General features: G+C 41.3%; 1 protein-coding gene across 1 annotated transcript; it reads left to right on the top strand.

The window, feature by feature from the left end:
* Positions 1–313: 313 nt before the first annotated feature.
* On the top strand, positions 314–2,461 carry lrrn1 (leucine rich repeat neuronal 1). Its single transcript, XM_060918211.1, has one exon. The coding sequence runs from the start codon at positions 314–316 to the stop codon at positions 2,459–2,461; it is 2,148 nt and encodes a 715-aa protein (XP_060774194.1).
* Positions 2,462–19,417: the final 16,956 nt, after the last annotated feature.

Genomic DNA, 19,417 nt, shown 5'->3' with positions numbered 1-19,417 from the left:
TCATTTCATACAGTGTGTCTTGTCATCTATGTTGTTGTATCCTGTATTTTGATAGAACTTTTTCTTTTTCTTTCAGACCCAGTTGCAGTGTCCTGATCTCAGCCTGTGGGTCAGAAACAACCCAGTCATAATCTACAGGGAATCTACTGGGAAAATATTGCTTTGAATTTCTGTGCCAGCATTATTCACATTTTTACAGGATAAAAGGTTGATACAGTTATACTTCTGAACACTTGATGAAAGTCTTACTATACGGTCCAAATATTTTTGCTTCTTTGGGAATCCAACCCATTTTTGAACAGAGTGGCTGAAAATGGCTATAGGGACTGCATTCTTTGTTGCTCAGCCTTGCTTCATTTTTCTGCTGGCATTACTTACATTATCTTCTGTTGAAGCTACAGAGTGTCCACAACTATGTGTATGTGAAATTCGGCCATGGTTCACACCCCAGTCTACCTACAGGGAAGCTATAACTGTAGACTGCAATGACCTTCGTCTTACACGCATCCCTGGAAATTTGTCAAGTGACACACAGGTATTGCTCTTGCAGAGTAACTACATTGCCAGGACCAGTGAGGAACTGGAGCAGTTGCTAAACCTGACTGAACTGGACCTTTCCCAGAACAACTTTACCAACATTCATGACATAGGCCTGACCAACATGTCCCAGCTCACCACACTCCATCTGGAAGAGAACCAGATTGTTGAGATGCCCAACTTCAGCCTTCAGGACCTTACAAACCTTCAGGAGCTTTATATAAACCACAATCAAATTAGTTCCATTGCACCTAATGCATTTGCTGGTTTGCGCAACTTGCTAAGGCTACACCTGAACTCAAACAAGCTCAAAGCTATTGATAGCTGTTGGTTTGAATCAACCCCTAACCTTGAGATCCTAATGATTGGAGAAAATCCTGTGGTTGGTATTCTGGATTTGAATTTTAAACCCTTAGTTAACCTTAGAAGTTTGGTATTAGCAGGGATGGAACTTACTGATATACCTGGCAATGCTTTTGTTGGACTGGACAATCTTGAGAGCCTCTCTTTCTATGATAATAAACTTGTGAATGTTCCTCAAAATGCTCTCCAGAAACTACCAAACCTGAAATTTTTGGATTTGAACAAAAACCCTGTACACAAGATCCAGGAGGGGGACTTTAAAAATATGTTAAGGCTTAAAGAACTTGGTATTAATAATATGGGTGAGCTTGTCTCTATTGATCGTTTTGCCCTGGATAATCTGCCAGAATTGACCAAACTTGAGGCCACCAATAACCCCAAGCTCTCATACATTAGCCGATTAGCATTCCATGATGTTCCATCTCTTGAGAGTCTCATGCTCAACAACAATGCTCTAAACTCTGTTTACCTATCAACAGTAGAATCTTTACCAAATCTGCGGGAGATCAGCATTCACAGCAACCCACTGCGGTGTGATTGTGTTATCCAATGGATGAATTCAAACAAGACAACCATACGATTTATGGAGCCTCTATCAATGTACTGTGCAATGCCACCTGAGGTCAGAGGCCAGCACATGAGAGAGGTACTTTCACATGAATCTGCTGAGCAGTGTTTGCCAATGATATCCCACGATACCTTCTCTAATCATCTTAACCTGGATATTGGCATGGCTGTAGACCTGGACTGTCGTGCAATGGCAGAGCCTGAACCAGAGATATACTGGGTGACACCATTAGGTAACAAGGTCATGATGGATACTGTGTCTGATAAGTACCATCTGAACAGTGCAGGAACACTACATATATCAAACATTCAGGCTGATGATTCTGGTCACTACACCTGTGTTGCTCAGAATACAGAGGGTGCTGACACTAGGGTGACTGCAATTCGGGTCAATGGTACACTCCTGGACAGCACTCAGCTTATGAAAATTTATGTAAAACAGACGGAGTCACGCTCAATACTGGTGTCCTGGAAGGTAAACTCCAATGTGATGACTTCTAACCTCAAGTGGTCTTCAGCCACCATGAAAATTGACAACCCCCATATCACCTACACAGCCAGAGTCCCTGTAGATGTCCATGAGTATAATCTGACACACCTTCAACCAGCTACTGAATATGAGGTCTGTCTCTCAGTTTCCAATATCCACCAACAGACTCAAAAGTCTTGTGTAAATGTCACAACTAAGCATTCTACTTTTGCTGTGGAAATATCTGACCAAGGCACCAACACAGCTCTTGCTGCTGTCATGGGTACAATCCTGGCTATCATCAGTCTGGGGTTCATCTCTGTCTTCATTGCCAAGAGATGGAAGAGGAAGAATTACCACCACTCCCTCAAAAAGTACATGCAGAAAACCTCTTCCATTCCTCTTAATGAGCTATACCCTCCACTCATCAATCTGTGGGATGTAGACACTGATAAAGACAAAGAGGGCTCCTTGGAGCCAAAGCCAAGCCAGGTTGACACAACAAGAAGCTACTACATGTGGTGAAATCCATCAAAACTCTTGTTTTGGAGCACAAAGACACGTTTTACTTATTTGTGCAAAAATTAAAGTAGACTTATTCTCTGCTTTGCTTATTGGTAACAACTACACTGCCTCTCAAAAGGTTTTGAACACAGTTTTTTTTTTTTTGTTTTATTACACTTTTACAAAATTAAACAAATGCATTTGTTCAGAGAACCACTGCAAAACTGTATATAAGTGTGCATCGAGACTGGGATCCTGTGGGACTCGGCAAGAACAACAACAAAAACTGTGGGAGCAGGTGGTTTTTACTTTTAATGTGCGTGAGAGTAGGCAGTGAGATATGAAGCTCACAGGACAAAGCAAGGCCACATTCATTAATATTGGCACATACAGTACCAAGTGCTCAAATGGCAGTGTTCATTTATTAATGTTCACTAACTGTTTTAATTTAGCGTGACCATGGATTAAATGATTAATGTGTATATATTTTGTGAAATAGAATCAACTAAGTTCCTTAGTTAGTATTGTAAGTCAGTGCAAAAAAATAATAATTATGAAAATAGGCTGGATTGGTTTGCAGCAGCAGGCAGCATTTGTCAAAAGTGTCTGAGGTAAGAATTTCTTCATGGATAGGAGAAGGATTTTAAAAAACTAAAAATAATAAACTAATAAATAATAACAAAAAACAGTCCCCCAAACAACTCTAATACAAGTGCCTAATTTGAGTTATCCAGGCTTTTATCAAGTTAGCTCTAAGTTTTTCCCAATAAAATAAAATGTTATCAGTGTTTCTCAGTTCATTTATACCTATTTCTTACTTAGATTTTCTAATTCAAGTGTATTTACCTTGAACCCATTTTTTTTTAAAGTTTAACCTTAAGTTTTAATAGAGGGATTCAGAAACTTTTGATTGGCAGTGTAAATGGACTAATGATTCAGATATTTTAGTAGAGCATATTAATTTTTTTTCTTCTTAGCTCTATTGCAGCTTTGTTTAGTTTCTGAGAAATGTTAGTAGCTGTGCTTTTTATGTTCAGTATATTTAAATAGCACAGCATAGACATTGTCAAAGATTATTTTTGGGTCAGTTGATGCTGTAGCAGTTTGATCCAATACTGTACAAATGTCTTTGGCAGTATCATATAGAATGTAATGTTTCTTTCTCTTATGTAAAACAGTTTATCTGTTGTGCACTGAAATATATTGAGAATTTTGTCCATGGACTACAGTGTAAGCTGACAAAATGATTTTAGACTTGAGATACTGTCTATTAAATGATGTTAGCAATTGTTCTGTAATGTTGTATCAACTATAATTTTAACCTTTTTTAATCAAACATTAAATTTTGATTTAGAACTTAAATGAATAGTTCTACATTTATTTATTTATTACATGTTCAAGGTCCAATAAATTAATCAGTAACATTTTCTACTTCACTAATGTAGTTTGATTGTCAGAGAGGCCTAGTTCTCTTTCCACCAGAGTGCATTCTTTCTGGAAGTAATGTGTTCATTTCCTAGAATACGAATAGCAAAATTGTCAACTTGTGACCATGACCTCACAGAGGTAGCCTGCAAAACATTGTGGTACATCACAACCACATAATGGTAAATTTAATATTCTTTTATTGATATTTATCACTGTAGTACGCCCCTGATGTGGGTGGAGTGCTGAAACATGACAGGTGGGATGTTCACACTCACTTTTATTTTTGTATACTCCTGTTGCTTTTCAGCTTTAATCACTCGTTCACTCACACACAACCACACAGATGTGTTCTGGTCAGGAGAGCTCCCTTCTCTTTGTTCTCTCCTTCCTTTTATATCCTCCACTGTCAGTGTAACAAACACACACACACACACACACACACACACACACACACAAAACATTAATCGACAACAGGTGTATTGACTTTGCCACTCACCTTCCCTGGCCCTGTCCTCCATTCACAAACTGATGCTTGACCACGCCCCTGCTGCCACATACCACCACCGCCCAACTCAGGCCAGGGAGCTGTCCGGCCTGCAGCAGACTCCCCCCACCCCCAGATGGGACAGAAAGTCCGCCACCGCCATCTGTGCCCCTGGGCTGTGGACCACCTCGAATTTAAATGGCTGGAGGGTGAGATACCAATGGGTGATTAGTGCATTGGCATCCTTCATGCGGTGGAGCCAATGGAAGGGCGCATGGTCTGAACAGAGGGTGAAAGGGCACCCCAGCAGGTAGTATCAGAGGGTAAGGACCACCTACTTGATGGCCAAGCACTCCTTTTCAATGGTGCTGTATGTACTTTCATGCATTGAGAGCTTGCGACTGATGGGACGTTCCTCACCCTCCGGGACAAAATAGCTCCCAGCCCCCGTCCGATGTGTCTGTTTGCAAAATAAAGGGGAGAGAGAGAAGTCAGGGGAGTGTAAGAATGGCCCTCCACACAGTGCAACTTTTACCTTGGTGAAAGCCTGTTGGCATTGCTTCGTCCACTGGACTGGATCTGGTGCTCCCTTTTCAGTGAGATCAGTCAGCGGGCTGGTGACATCCAAATAATTAGGTATGAACCTACTATAGTAGCCAGCCACCCCAGGAACTGTCTCACCCCCTTTTTGGTCTTGGGCCTCGGGTAGGCCACAATCGCTTCAGTCTTGTCAATTTGGGGACACACCTGCCCATGACCCAAGTAGAAACCTAGATACCATACTCAGAGTATTTAATTGGGATAAATGGTTTGAGCCCCTGTTATTTGCAATACGAGAGGTCCCGCAAGCCTCCATGGGATTTTCACCGTTTGAGTTATTATATGGGCGAAAGCCTTGTAGCATTTTGGACACACTGTGGGAAAACTGGGAGGAGGAACCTTCATCTAGTAAGAACAAAATTCAATATATGTTTTTGACCTGGGCGCAAAGCTCCATACCCTCATGCACTTAACCCAAGAGAATTTATGGCAGGCACAAAAACGTCAAGCTTGGCTGTGCAACAGGGGTGCATGCCTTAGAGAGTTCACCCCGGGAGACAAAGTACTCATGTTATTGCCCGTATCAAGCTCCAAATTTGTCGCCAAGTGACAAGGGCCCTTTGAGGTCACATTGCGAATCGGGGACATTGACTATGAGGTCAGGCGAATGGATAGAGGTGGGGCACTGCAAATATACCACCTCAACTTGTTAAAACTTTGGAATGAGGGGGTGCCTGTGGTGTTGGCATCAGTAGTTCCAGAGAAGGCACAGCTTGGGCTGGAGGTAAAAACAAAAGTAATGACTCAAACCACTCCAGTCCCTTGTGGAGACCACCTCTCACCGGCCCAACTCCCAGAGGTTGCCAAGTTGCAAAAGGAATTTTCAGACGTGTTCTCGCCCCTTCCCGGCCACACCCACCTCATATAACACCACATTCAAACGCACCCAGGAGTGGTGGTGCGTAGCCACCCTTACCGCTTACCTAAACACAAAAAAAAGGTGGTTTGGGATGAACTCAAAGTCATGCTCAAAATGGGCATAATCAAGGAGTCACACAGTGACTGGAGCAGCCTGGTGGTCCTGATTCCCAAGACCAACGGGTCGGTCCGGTTCTGTGTGGACTACAGAAAGTCAATGCGGCATCTAAATTTGATGCATACCAAATGCCTTGCATTGATGAGTTGCTTGATCGGTTATGTGCTGCTTGCTTTTATTCAACACTGGATTTGATGAAGGGATATTGGCAGATCCCCTTGATTCCTCTATCTCGAGAGAAAACAGCTTTTTACACACTGTTTGGATTACACCAATTTCTCATGCTTCCTTTTGGGTTATCTGGGGCTCCTGCTACATTCCAACGGCTCATGGACAAGATCCTCCGCCCCCACACCACCTACGCGGTGGCTTACCTCGATGACAATTATTTACAGCAACAATTGGCCGTGGGACCTTGAACACCTTAGGGCCATTCTTGAGTCGCTGCGGCATGCGGGTCTCACAGCTAACCCCAAAAAAAAGTGTGTGATTGGGTGGGTTTCCACCCACTTACAAACTTCCAATTTAAATTTTTAAGTGTTTGATTGAATCATTCCACTAAGCCATCTGTTTATGGGTGATAGATGCAGGAGGAGTGGATACACTTAATTCCCAATAACCCATACAGTTCACACAGTGTGTGTGACAAACATAGTGCCTTGGTCAGTCAGGATTTCTTTTGGAATCCTGACCCGGGAGATAACATGGAAGATCGTCTCCGCAATACTGTGAAATATGTGAAATATTGCGGAGAGGCACTGCTTCCAGATATTGCGTTGCATAGTCCAGCAGAACTAAAATAAAGCGATATCCTCATGCTGACTGCTCTAATGGCCCAACGAGAGCCATACCAATTCTCTCAAAGGGGGTGCCAATTAGAGGGAGTGGGTGCTAAGGCATTTTTGGAGTGGCCACAAGATTTACTAATTGCCATTTGTGGCACGCCACACACCACAGACAGACATCCCCGCAAATCCCTGGCCAACAGAACTGGGCCATTATTCGGGCTAGTGTTTTATCCTGTCCTAAGTGTCCAGCCATGGGATTAAAGTAAGCTGCGTGGAATAGGAGTTCCCTACGAGTTCCCTATGACTCTTTGGGATTAACAACTGGGTTAACTGTTCACCGGTTTGAGTGTCCTGTGTCACTCAATACAGCCTATCCTTAATAATAGTGAAATACAGGTTGGAGGGTGTCACATTTGGCTTGAGAGTTTGACCATCGATTACTCTCACTTGGTCAAACACATGATGCAGAGTCTCGTCTCATGACTGCTCTAACAGGAAACCCTCGAGGGAATCCCCGAGAGAGGGTGGAGGGGCAAGCTGCTCCTCAGTCCTTGTATTGCCCTAACGTGGTGCTGACGTAGACAGCTCTGTGACAACTTCCCCAGTCAATGCCACACCGGGATCCCCTTGTGTTCCGTTAAGCCTCTGAACCCTTGTCAATCAGTCCCCAGAATCAGCAGGTGGGCAAGACGAGGATTAACCACCACTTTTATGTTATGCTTTTCTCCCTGAAATAGAATATGGATGGACACTAATGGATAATTGTGAACATCTCCATGCACACACAGAACCTTGTCACTTGTGCTCTCCCCAATGCCTCACCTTGCACCAGGCTTTGGTGGATTGAGGTCTGATTCCAGCCAGAATCCACCAATGCATGATATGTATCCCCTTGAACACTTACCAGTATACAATATGCTCCGGCCCGATTGGGAGCGGTCTCTGGTGTGTCGGGGATCCGGACCACTGCTCCCACCTCCATCTCAGAACACTGACTCTGAAGATGCCCCAGCTCCCCACAGTGCCAGCACACCGGCCCAGGCTTCCCCACTGCGCTGGTGTTACGGGCATCACTTACCTGGGGGGGAGAAGACACAGACACGGGAGGGGAAGACAGGAGGACACCATGGGTGCGACAGGCCAGCTGCGGGGAACTGGACCCTGCCTTTACAGTGGGGAAATGGGGCAGGGACAGGAAGAGGAGAGAGGGGGAGGAGAAGGAGAGAGAAAAAGAGAAGAGGTGAAACATCTGCTTGTCATCAGAACTGCCGCCAGATGGTCCTCCACCATCTCAATGGCTTGATCCTGCGATGCCAGGCAATGACACTGGACCCACTCTGCTGTTCCTTCTAGAAGTCATGTGGTGAAGTGCTCCAGTGTCACTTGGTTGATGATCCCCTCAGCATCACGGTCGTTTGCCCTCAGCTACCACTGGCAGGTGTCCCAGAGCCGCTGGCTGAATGCAAACAGCCGGCCGACCTCTTCCAATGTCAGCATCTGGAAGTGCTGGTGGCGATGTTCTGGGGAGCAGCCGACACGCTGCAGGATAGCTCGCTTCAGGTCTGTGTATATGAGCCAGCTGTCGGCAAGAGCTGCTGCACGGCGAGCTGCTGCGTGGCAAGCTGCACTTTGCCTGTCAGTAACAGAAGTAGGCATGCTGCGAGCTGCTTGACCAGCCACCCCCACGAAGAGTGAAATGAAGGCTTCTGGATCGTCATGCAGCCCCATCTTTGTGAGGGTGACATGGGGAGGGTCCACTGTGGTGGCGGTCGAGGAACCCGCCAAACACGATCAGATGCCGGAATGCCTGGCAATCTTCCTGCTGGGCCAGCATCAAGGCTTTGAAGCATTGTTCTTGCTCCTTTCGGAGGACAATCAGTGCTTGATGCTGGTTCTGCTGGGTGGTAGCGAGGGCATGGATGAAGTCCTTGAATGGGGAGGACTCCATGTGATGGTTTCCTTCAGGACTCCCAGCCTCTTGGCACCACTGTAGTATGCCCCTGATGTGGGTGGAGTACTGAAGCACAACAGGCGGGAAATGATGTTCTCACACACTTTTATTTTTGTATACTCTTATTGCTTTTCAGCTTTAATCACTCATTCGCTCACACACAACCACACATGCGTGCGCACACACACAGACGTGTTCTGGTAAGGAGAGCTCCCTTCTCTTTGCTCTCCCTCCTTTTATATCTTCCACCGTCACTGCAACACACACACACTCTCTCTCTGTCTCACACACACACACACACACACAACATTAATTGACAACAGGTGTATTGACTTTGCCACTCACCTTCCCCGGCCCTGCCCTCCATTCACAAACTGATGCTTGACCATGACCCCGCTGCCACAATCACTGAATCAGAGTGCAGTCATTTGGCTTGTTTGTGTTAGCATGACGCAGCTTAAAGTTAATGTGGATTGATTAATATGTGACGAGTCATGGAATCCACGGACACATGTCGGCCGAAACGAATCCGAGAAAATCGCAAAAGAAGCATTAATTAATTAATACTTCTTTTGCGATTTTCTCGGATTCGTTTCGGCCGACGTGTCTGTGGATTCCATGACTCGTCACATATTATAACTTTATAAGTTCATACATTTTAACTTGTGAATTGTTTATCTTTTCCAATTTCATTATTTCCTACATATAAAGGCACAAGAGTGAGTTGTTTGGGCTACTGAGCCCTGATGGAGTTGGATAAGGGACATAAACAATGAACAAGCATCTTCAACAAACACTTCCACAGCCTTGCCCTAATTACAACATAATGTCAATTCCAATACAAGAAGTATGCCTCAGAGGCCATGGAGGAACTGGTGCCTATTCAGCGACCTTCCCCAACACTGTAAAAATGTAGAAATTACTGAAAAAGGCTTCAAGGAAAAAGAAGAAAAGCTCCTTTATGGTGCAGTCAAAGGAAGAACTGCAGTCAACACAGGGTTCACAGATGGTTATCACCATGGAGAGGAGATAATAAGCACCTTTACTGTATTGTAATACAGACTAGAGGAGATGATATTAGGCATGAGCTGTTAATGAAAATGCAGACCGCTGTAGAGCTTAGTACAGCTGCCTTGCATGCAGAGATAGACCATGATGTACTTACCATAGCTGCATCTCATTCTCTAAACTTAAAGACTACCTTGGAAAAGAGTGCTGACAGACCACAAACACAGGATTCTGAAAGTCAGCATGTGACCCCAGCATATGGCACATCTGTGGTTAAGACTGCCTTGGCAACACTTAAGCTTGATCCTCTAACTAGTGCAAATATCTTGCATTACCTTGAGTGATTGTTATCCTCAGTAGAGTACAGTTCCAATAGAATAACTGAATAAGGATCAACATCATACTTACTCTCATCATTCACCATAAAAATGTAGCAGCATTTATTCCCAGTGCTATCCAGGGAATAAATTTTCCAGGGAAATTTTAAAGATGTGTTACAGTCTATTGTGATGAATTTTATATGCTTTCTACAGGAATTCCAAATGGAAACTCTTCTGGTTGTCTGAAACATAAGGAAGTAGAATAGTAGGTTACATGTTTAATGGTGGTTTTATGATGAAGTTCAGCCATCTGAGGCAATCAGATTGATGAGAATGGCCAGAAGATTTGCATGACATAAGCTACACATGTGACTTCATAGGTCACAGTCATAGTCAGGAGGTGATCATGTACAATCATATTTGATCATGTTGCTAGAAGTGCTCACTTACAGAAGAAACCCACATAAAAACCAGTATTTCTGGAAGGAAGGACCGCCTTGGCGGTCCTCTGCATATAGAAACTATGGTTACATTCATACAACCCCAATTCGAAAAAAGTTGGGACAAAGTACAAATTGTACATAAAAACGGAATGCAATAATTTACAAATCTCAAAAACTGATACTGTATTCACAATAGAACATAGACAACATATCAAATGTCAAAAGTGAGACATTTTGAAATTTCATGCCAAATATTGGCTCATTTGAAATTTCATGATAGCAACACATCTCAAAAAAGTTGGGACAGGGGCAATAAGAGGCTGGAAAAGTCAAAGGTACAAAAAAGGAACAGCTGGAGGACCAAATTGCAACTCATTAGGTCAACTGGCAATAGGTCATTAACATGACTGGGTATAAAAAGAGCATCTTGGAGTGGCAGCGGCTCTCAGATGTAAAGATGGGAAGAGGATCACCAATCCCCCTAATTCTGTGCCGACAAATAGTGGAGCAATATCAGAAAGGAGTTCGACAGTGTAAAATTGCAAAGAGTTTGAACATATCATCATCTACAGTGCATAATATCGTCAAAAGATTCAGAGAATCTGGAAGAATCTCTGTGCGTAAGGGTCAAGGCCGGAAAACCATACTGGGTACCCGTGATCTTCGGGCCCTTAGATGGCACTGCATCACATACAGGCATGCTTCTGTATTGGAAATCACAAAATGGGCTCATGGATTTTAGAGATTTTTTACCCTAAAAACCATTTATTTTATCATCAAAATTTTACAAATGTTGTTGAAATACCATACCCTGTTTGCTTACAAAATTGACACTTATACAAAAGTAGAACTCTCTTTCAAGTACATACATTACTTAAACTTTCATTTGATAAAGATCAACTACACCTATGTAAAGGAAACATTGACATAGGCCTTTTGTGATAAATTTTGCATATACATTCCAGGTGAGCACCAACATGATACTTCAAATTTGCTGTTCTAAATCCAAACTAAGGTAACACATTCACTGCTATATTAAATAATGGTTTATCACTAGTATTTATATAAAATGTGCAAATTTGATAGAAGCTGTAGATTCTTACCTCATACATGTACAAGTCCCAAACTGTTTATATGATTTATGAATACATTTTTCCTTTGGTTCTATAAAGTGTTTGTCTATTTACAATATATACAACTATTTACAGTTTCATGGTGCAGAAAATTTATTTCTTCTTTATTTTGAGCTTTTTAGCAAGAGCTAAAAGCTTGTTGGTCCTCACCCTCTTTTTAGCCAACTCCTCTTGATTTTTCACATGCTCCAGCCTTGCTTTCTTTTGCTCCTTGTCTAACTCCTCCTTGGCCTTTCTCTTACTCTGCATGCTTGTTTTTCAGATCCGCATCTATCTCACACACTTTAGCTTCGTCGCAAGTCTCGATAACATTCGGCATTTTGATTGATACAAAACTACATACACGAGTATTGCTGCAGTACTCCACACGTGCAAAGAACCAATCATGTAGTGCGGGAAGGTGGTTTAAGAAGGTGAATACGGATTGGTTGTCATTCAGCAAATGCCGATACAGGGGCCAATCACAACACATGAGACATTGGTTATACACCAAATACAAACTAACGGCAAACTAACGTCTTACGAGAAAGTACGATATTCAAAATGGATGCCTACATTTCTGTGAATTGTAAACATTACACGAGTCCTGATATATGAGTCAGCTGATGGCGAGTCAGTCCGGCCGCCCAGAAATAGTACCAGACCCTACCCTACCCCCCTAAAACTTTCTCAACGGATTTGCAACAATATAAAAAAGGTCCATTTTGACTGAAAAAAAGCAGAATTCCGCCAAAAAACGGAAAACTCTCATCCCTGAGTTGAGCAACTAGAATCCTACATTAGACAAGAATGGGTTAACATTCCTATCCCTAAACTTGAGCAACTTGTCTCCTCAGTCCCCAGACGTTTACAGACTGTTGTAAAGAGAAAAGGGGATGTCTCACAGTGATAAACATGGCCTTGTCCCAACTTTGAGATGTGTTGTTGTCATGAAATTTAAAATCACCTAATTTTTCTCTTGAAATGATACATTTTCTCAGTTTAAACATTTGATATGTCATCTATGTTCTATTCTGAATAAAATATGGAATTTTGAAACTTCCACATCATTGCATTCCATTTTTATTTACAATTTGTACTTTGTCCCAACTTTTTTGGAATCAGGGCTGTAACTTACCACTTGGCTTTTTAGCTTAGTTCTCCCCATAAGTGCAGTTATGAGTTTAGTTTGTAGCAGAGCAAAGAAGCACTTCACGCTTCACAAAGTTTTTATATGCAAACTTGTACAGTATAGGTTGTGCTGATAGTTCACAAACTTTGCCTTGGTCACTACAGAGAAATCAACACCTACAGTAATTGTTGCTGTAGCATTTATGATATGGGAGACACCTGAAAAGTATGCTTTTCAGTTTTTGCTGTTTTTTTAGGAAAACTATGGTCAGATCAAACATGAAAAATATTCAGCCAATGAAAAGCAAATCGGTGAAGGGGAAAGGATATAGGACAAAGGATGTTTCCATTAGTCATTATATTGGTGTCAATTTTATCTAGATGAACTTTGATTTGGGAATTTGAAAACTTTTTTTCATTTGCAGTGAGACTGTCATCTCTCTAGTTGGGGAAAAAAAGGAGACTTCACTAATTATTAAGCAGCAGTCATACTGGACATTTGCCTTGTTATTTTCTAAGACTAGGTATCTAGTTACACATTTATGGCCACATGCTCAACACACATTTGTCTCTGCTTGATGTCAATTCCATAATATTGACATGGATTTGGCCAAACAAAAGAATTACCCTTCATGAAGTCCTTGCCTTTTTGGCTAAATGTGTTGCAGCAGATGCACTTGTTTGCATAACGTTCAGCTTTGCTGAACTTTTGCCACCACACAGTAAGCCGGGATTCTCTGCAATCCCGCACAAATTTGACAGAACTCTCCATTGCAATGAATAGTATCCAGCTCAGTGAAGATGCACATGGACATGTGCAAGCATATCTAGGAAAAAGACAGCTACAGTGGTGCTTGAAAGTTTGTGACCCTTTAGGTCATATTTATGCAGAAATATAGAAAATTCTAAAGGGTTCACAAACTTTCAAGCACCACTGTATCTATAATTGCCCATACATTGCATTTCTGAATCAATAGACAGGTCATTCAATAATAAAAGTGCAGGGTAGGATGTGCCATGTGTCACCATTTAATTTTTCTTTTTTTCAGCATGTAGGCCATCATAATTTTCCTATTTGGGCAGACAATTTATATTTTCCTTTCATGCCAGTAATAAAAATGTAAATACCACTTTTTGTACTGTATCTGATGTTCGGATCTACATATGTCTACAAAACATAATTTTGAGTTTATGAACAGTAAAAAATCTTTTACTACAGTTTAGACAGTTTATTACATGGTGCCATATCTGACATGGACCGGACTGCAGTCTGGGCATGTGCTTCTGTTAATTTTGTAACAATTGTATAAAAGTAAGCTTATACACTCAGCTGACTGCTTATAAATCCAAACATTATTATCAGTTCAACCAACTTGTGTTTTATCAGTTACGCTGTTACCATGAAACGGTCCTGTCTACCAACATATGCAAAGGTTTTGGTGGTGTTTTTTTTTTCTGCACCCTGAATACATGGGAAAAATTCATTGCAAACAAATGTATATTCATGATTGCAGGTATGAATTGTAAAACAGCAATAGAAAACTGACTGTTTAACAATTAAGTGAAAGTACTGTGTTTTACTTTTTTTTTTTTTCCAGGGATAGTTACTGGGCCCTTGATTTGCTGTGATTTATAAATTCCTGCATATTAAGGTACAAAAAATAAATAAATACTGTTTTGTTCCAATATTTTCATACAAAAACATTCAAATGAAGTGTCATTTTTCTTTTGTTTACAACATATTAATCATTGGTGTTCTCTAATTTTGCAAATGATTTTTTGCTATGGAAAAATGGTCCCACAGTCACCAGACCTCTCAGAGAAGCTGCTACTAGATGAACTTCACCACTTAATGAAACTTATAATGCTACCATCATACAATACCTGCTGAAACCTAATGAAGGCTTGACAAAAAATGTCATTAAACCTAAAAGTGAATATCTTAAGAATAAGATTTTGCTGCAGACATTTTGTCAAATCCTTTAGGTGAATGTCAATAAAGGACAACTATTTTGTTCTGATATTTTTATACAAACAAATAGTAATTTGAATTGTTTCACAAAATTTCATGTTCTTTTCAGATTGTTTGGCCTATCATGAACACACACACACACACACACACACACACACACTTTTGTTTCGACTTGGTTTTACTACTGAAGTGGAAAATGTCACTGAAAAACTATATAAACCAAAATCAAAGCGTACAGCACAAAAGGTATTGGCACCCTTTACTGCTTTATCTAAAATAGCATAGTTACTATGCACGATGGGCGGCACGGTGGTGTAGTGGTTAGCGCTGTCGCCTCACAGCAAGAAGGTCCTGGGTTCGAGCCCCGGGGCCGGCGAGGGCCTTTCTGTGTGGAGTTTGCATGTTCTCCCCGTGTCCGCGTGGGTTTCCTCCGGGTGCTCCGGTTTCCCCCACAGTCCAAAGACATGCAGGTTAGGTTAACTGGTGACTCTAAATTGACCGTAGGTGTGAATGTGAGTGTGAATGGTTGTCTGTGTCTATGTGTCAGCCCTGTGATGACCTGGCGACTTGTCCAGGGTGTACCCTGCCTTTCGCCCGTAGTCAGCTGGGATAGGCTCCAGCTTGCCTGCGACCCTGTAGAAGGATAAAGCGGCTAGAGATAATGAGATGAGACTATGCACGATGAAGGAAACTAGCATGCTAAAGTTTTAAAACCTCTATTAAATTTCATAATATTAAATATTAAAATAATGTATTTTATAAAGCCAAGTGGTCACTTTTAATATATGTCAGTTAGTTGTTCATGAACTCAAATGAACTGATCATATCTCAAGTCCTGCCCACCCATAATTACATTTTTATGTAGTTTGATAATGGTTGTAGAATGGAGCATTTTAAGCTTCATAGGAGAGCTAATGTGATATATCTCGGGACAATGTAATTGAATTCATGCAATCATCATTGACAATACAAGAATTCTCCCAGTGGAAACATCCAAGATCTTTGTTAGAACAGAATATAATCCCTTAGCAATAGCATATCTTTAGACTGTTGTAAACCTTTTAGATAGGAATAATAACCTTTACTTTATGCCAAGAATAAGACTGTTTTTGTACAGGCATTGATGTCTTCAGATAGCTGCAATGCAGCACATCTGTTTGAAGAAAGGCAAATCATTGGGGAAATACTTGGCAGGAACATGGTGCGTGCTTCTTGCTCTTTGAAACCTGAATGCTTTAGTGAACACTTAATTGAACACTGAATAATTTCAAGAGTACAATTACTTATAACCTGCTGAATGTAGCAGATAGACAGTAATGACTTACGGATTTACAGTAACTACATTGAACCTGATCACTAATGTAAAAGACCCAAATCTCAACCAAGACAAATTGTGAAACACTGTGAACAAAATATTGCAAATATTGAGTGAAACGTACCATAATTTTTGTAACAATGACTTACGAGCCAGTTTTCCCTTATTGTTTCAACCGCAAAGCATTATTACTGCTTCTGCACTGCTGCTGCTTTTGTGCCTTTTCACCTCACATTTGAGTGTCAAACTAGTGAAAGGTTGGAAATGCTACATTTGCCCAAGGGCTTTGTTAACATTTGAACTAACACCTGGCTGGGCCTGAGAGGTACACTAATTGACAGGTTATCCAGGCTGTTGTTTTGCAGTGCTGCCAAAAGAAAAGGAAAATGAGTTCTTAATACAGTTGGATGTGCAGGACATGACCTCTGGGAATCTTGCTGATTTGTCTCAGCTCCACTCTTATGCTGATGTCAATGTTCCGCAACACTAGATTATAAAAATATTTCTGTATGTTGGGCATATCTTACTTTCACATATGACTTCCGATGTTAATAAAAAATAAATAAATTACACACACACACACACACACACACACACACACACACACACACACAAAAAAAAAAATTATATATATATATATATTTTTTTTTTTTGTGTGTGTGTGTGTGTGTGTGTATGAGTGTATATACACACACACACGCACACACACACACACACATAGTCGTCGACTTATGACCTATGCGACTTACGACCGATCGACTTTATGACTGTCTGGTTATGACTGGCAAGTGTTTCCCAGCTGAGCATACGACAGTTTCCGCCCCAACTCCCGGCAGCGCCCAGCATCCAGCCAGTGTTGCCAGATACTGCTGACGGTTTCCAGCCCAAAATATGTTCAAAACCCGCCAAAATGCACTTAAAACCGCCGAATCTGGCAACACTGCATCCAGCCTCTTCTATTATGTGTGCAGTGTTTCGCTGGACAAACAATGAGCGAGCTACAGCTCGCATACGGCTTAACCAGATCTTGTGCTATAACGTGCGCAGCTGGTAATCAAAGTAACTTTCACTTTTCTGTTCTGTTACACTGTTCTGTGTCCAATGTTAAAAATGAAAAGTTACTTTTCAACTGTTCAGCTAAAAAAAAAAAATGTAATTAAAACGATTGTGTTGAAATGATGTGTTTGCAATTTATTTATAATCAAAAACTGATACAGGTGGATGAAAGAGTGATAGTGTGATAAAGTACTATACTAGTACTACTGAGTGATAAGAAGTCAGAGTGAATGCTTGATAAGTAGACAATAATAAATAATTAGGTGTATTTTTCAGCGCACGCTGTGTGTGCGCACTATAGCTCAAAGTTATATACTGGCAAGAAATAAAAGTTACTTTCACCCCTGAGTATGCAGTGTTTGACTTAAACCAAATAATGAGCCGAGGTAATGAAATAAGAGAATGTTGATAAAATAAGACTTTAAGATGATTACAATAACATTCCCCCCCCCCCTTCGCCCGTAGTCAGCTGGGATAGCTTGCCTCCAGCTTGCCTGCGACCCTGTAGAACAGGATAAAGCGGCTACAGATAATGAGATGAGATGAGACGAGACAATATCATTACACATCACAATATACTTACGTTCATTTAACATAGGCTGACTTACGACCAGATCGGTTTACGAGCAGTCAGTCGTAACCAAATGACTACCTGTATATATAAACATACATACAGTGGTGCTTGAAAGTTTGTGAACCCTTTAGAATTTGATATTTCTGCATAAATATGACCTAAAACATCATCAGATTTTCACACAAGTCCTAAAAGTAGATAAAGAGAACCCAGTTAAACAAATGAGACAAAAATATTATACTTGGTCATTTATTTATTGAGAAAAATGATCCAATATTACATGTCTGTGAGTGGCAAAAGTATGTGAACCTTTGCTTTCAGTATCTGGTGTGACCCCCTTGTGCAGCAATAACTGCAACTAAACGTTTCCGGTACCTGTTGATCAGTCATGCACACTGGCTTGAAGGAATTTTAGCCCATTCCTCCATACAGAACAGCTTCCAACTCTGGGATGTTGGTGGGTTTCCTCACATGAACTACTCGCTTCAGGTCCTTCCACATCATTTCGATTGGACTAAGGTCAGGACTTTGACTTGGCCATTCCAAAACATTAACTTTATACTTCTTTAACCATTCTTTGGTAGAACAACTTGTGTGCTTAGGGTCGTTGTCTTGCTGTATGACCCACCATCTCTTGAGATTCAGTTCATGGACAGATGTCCTGACATTTTGCTTTAGAATTCACTGGTATAATTCAGAATTCATTGTTCCATCAATGATGGCAAGCCGTCCTGGCCCAGATGCAGCAAAACAGGCCCAAACCATGATACTACCACCACCATGTTTCACAGATGGGATAAGGTTCTTATGCTGGAATGCAGTGTTTTCCTTTCTCCAAACATAGGGTTTCTCATTTAAACCAAAAAGTTCTATTTTGGTCTCATCCATCCACAAAACATGTTTCCAATAGCCTTCTGGCTTGTCCACATGATCTTTAGCAAACTCCAATCAAGCAGCAATGTTCTTGTTGGAGAGCAGTGGCTTTCTTCTTGCAACCCTGCCATGCACACCATTGTTGTTCAGTGTTCTCCTGATGGTGGACTCGTGAACATTCACATTAGCCAATGTGAGAGAGGCTTTCAGTTGTTTAGAAGTTACCCTGCGGTCCTTTGTGACCTCGCCGACTATTACACACCGTGCTCTTGGAGTGATCTTTGTTGGTCGACCATTCCTAGGGAAGGTAACAATGGTCTTGAATTTCCTCCATTTGTAAATAATCTGACTTGACTGTGGATTGGAGGAGTCCAAACTCTTTAGCGATGGTTTTGTAACCTTTTCCAGCCTGATGAGCATCAATAACACTTTTTCTGAGGTCCTCAGAAATCTCTTTTTTTTGTGCCATGATACACTTCCACAAACATGTGTTGTGAAGATCAGACTTTGATAGATCCCTGTTCTTTAAATAAAGCAGGGTGCCCACTCACACCTGATTGTCATCCCATTGATTGAAAACACCTGACTCTAATTTCACCTTCACATTAACTGCTCATCCTAGAGGTTCACATACTTTTGCCACTCACAGATATGTAATATTGAATCATTTTCTTCAATAAATAAATTATCAAGTATAATATGTTTGTCTTATTTGCTTAACTGGGTTCTCTTTATGTACTTTAAGGACTTGTGTGAAAATCTGATGATGTTTTAGGTCATATTTATGCAGAAATATCGAAAATTCTAAACGGTTCACAAACTTTCAAGCACCACTGTACGTACGTATACACACACGCACACACAGTGTGTCTTGCAAAAGTATTCATCCCTCTTGGTGTTTGTCTTGTTTTGTCGCATTGCAAGCTGGAATTAAAAGGGATGGGGG

Source organism: Neoarius graeffei, chromosome 4, assembly GCF_027579695.1.
Source record: "Neoarius graeffei isolate fNeoGra1 chromosome 4, fNeoGra1.pri, whole genome shotgun sequence".
NCBI lineage: Eukaryota > Metazoa > Chordata > Actinopteri > Siluriformes > Ariidae > Neoarius > Neoarius graeffei.
The sequence above is the reverse complement of the archived record's forward strand: the minus strand, read 5'-3'. Positions and strand labels throughout refer to the sequence as shown.

What these genes read in the sequence shown, in the direction of transcription:
- lrrn1 (XM_060918211.1), top strand. Translation starts at nt 314, where the DNA reads ATGGCTATAGGGACTGCATTCTTTGTTGCTCAGCCTTGCTTCATTTTT.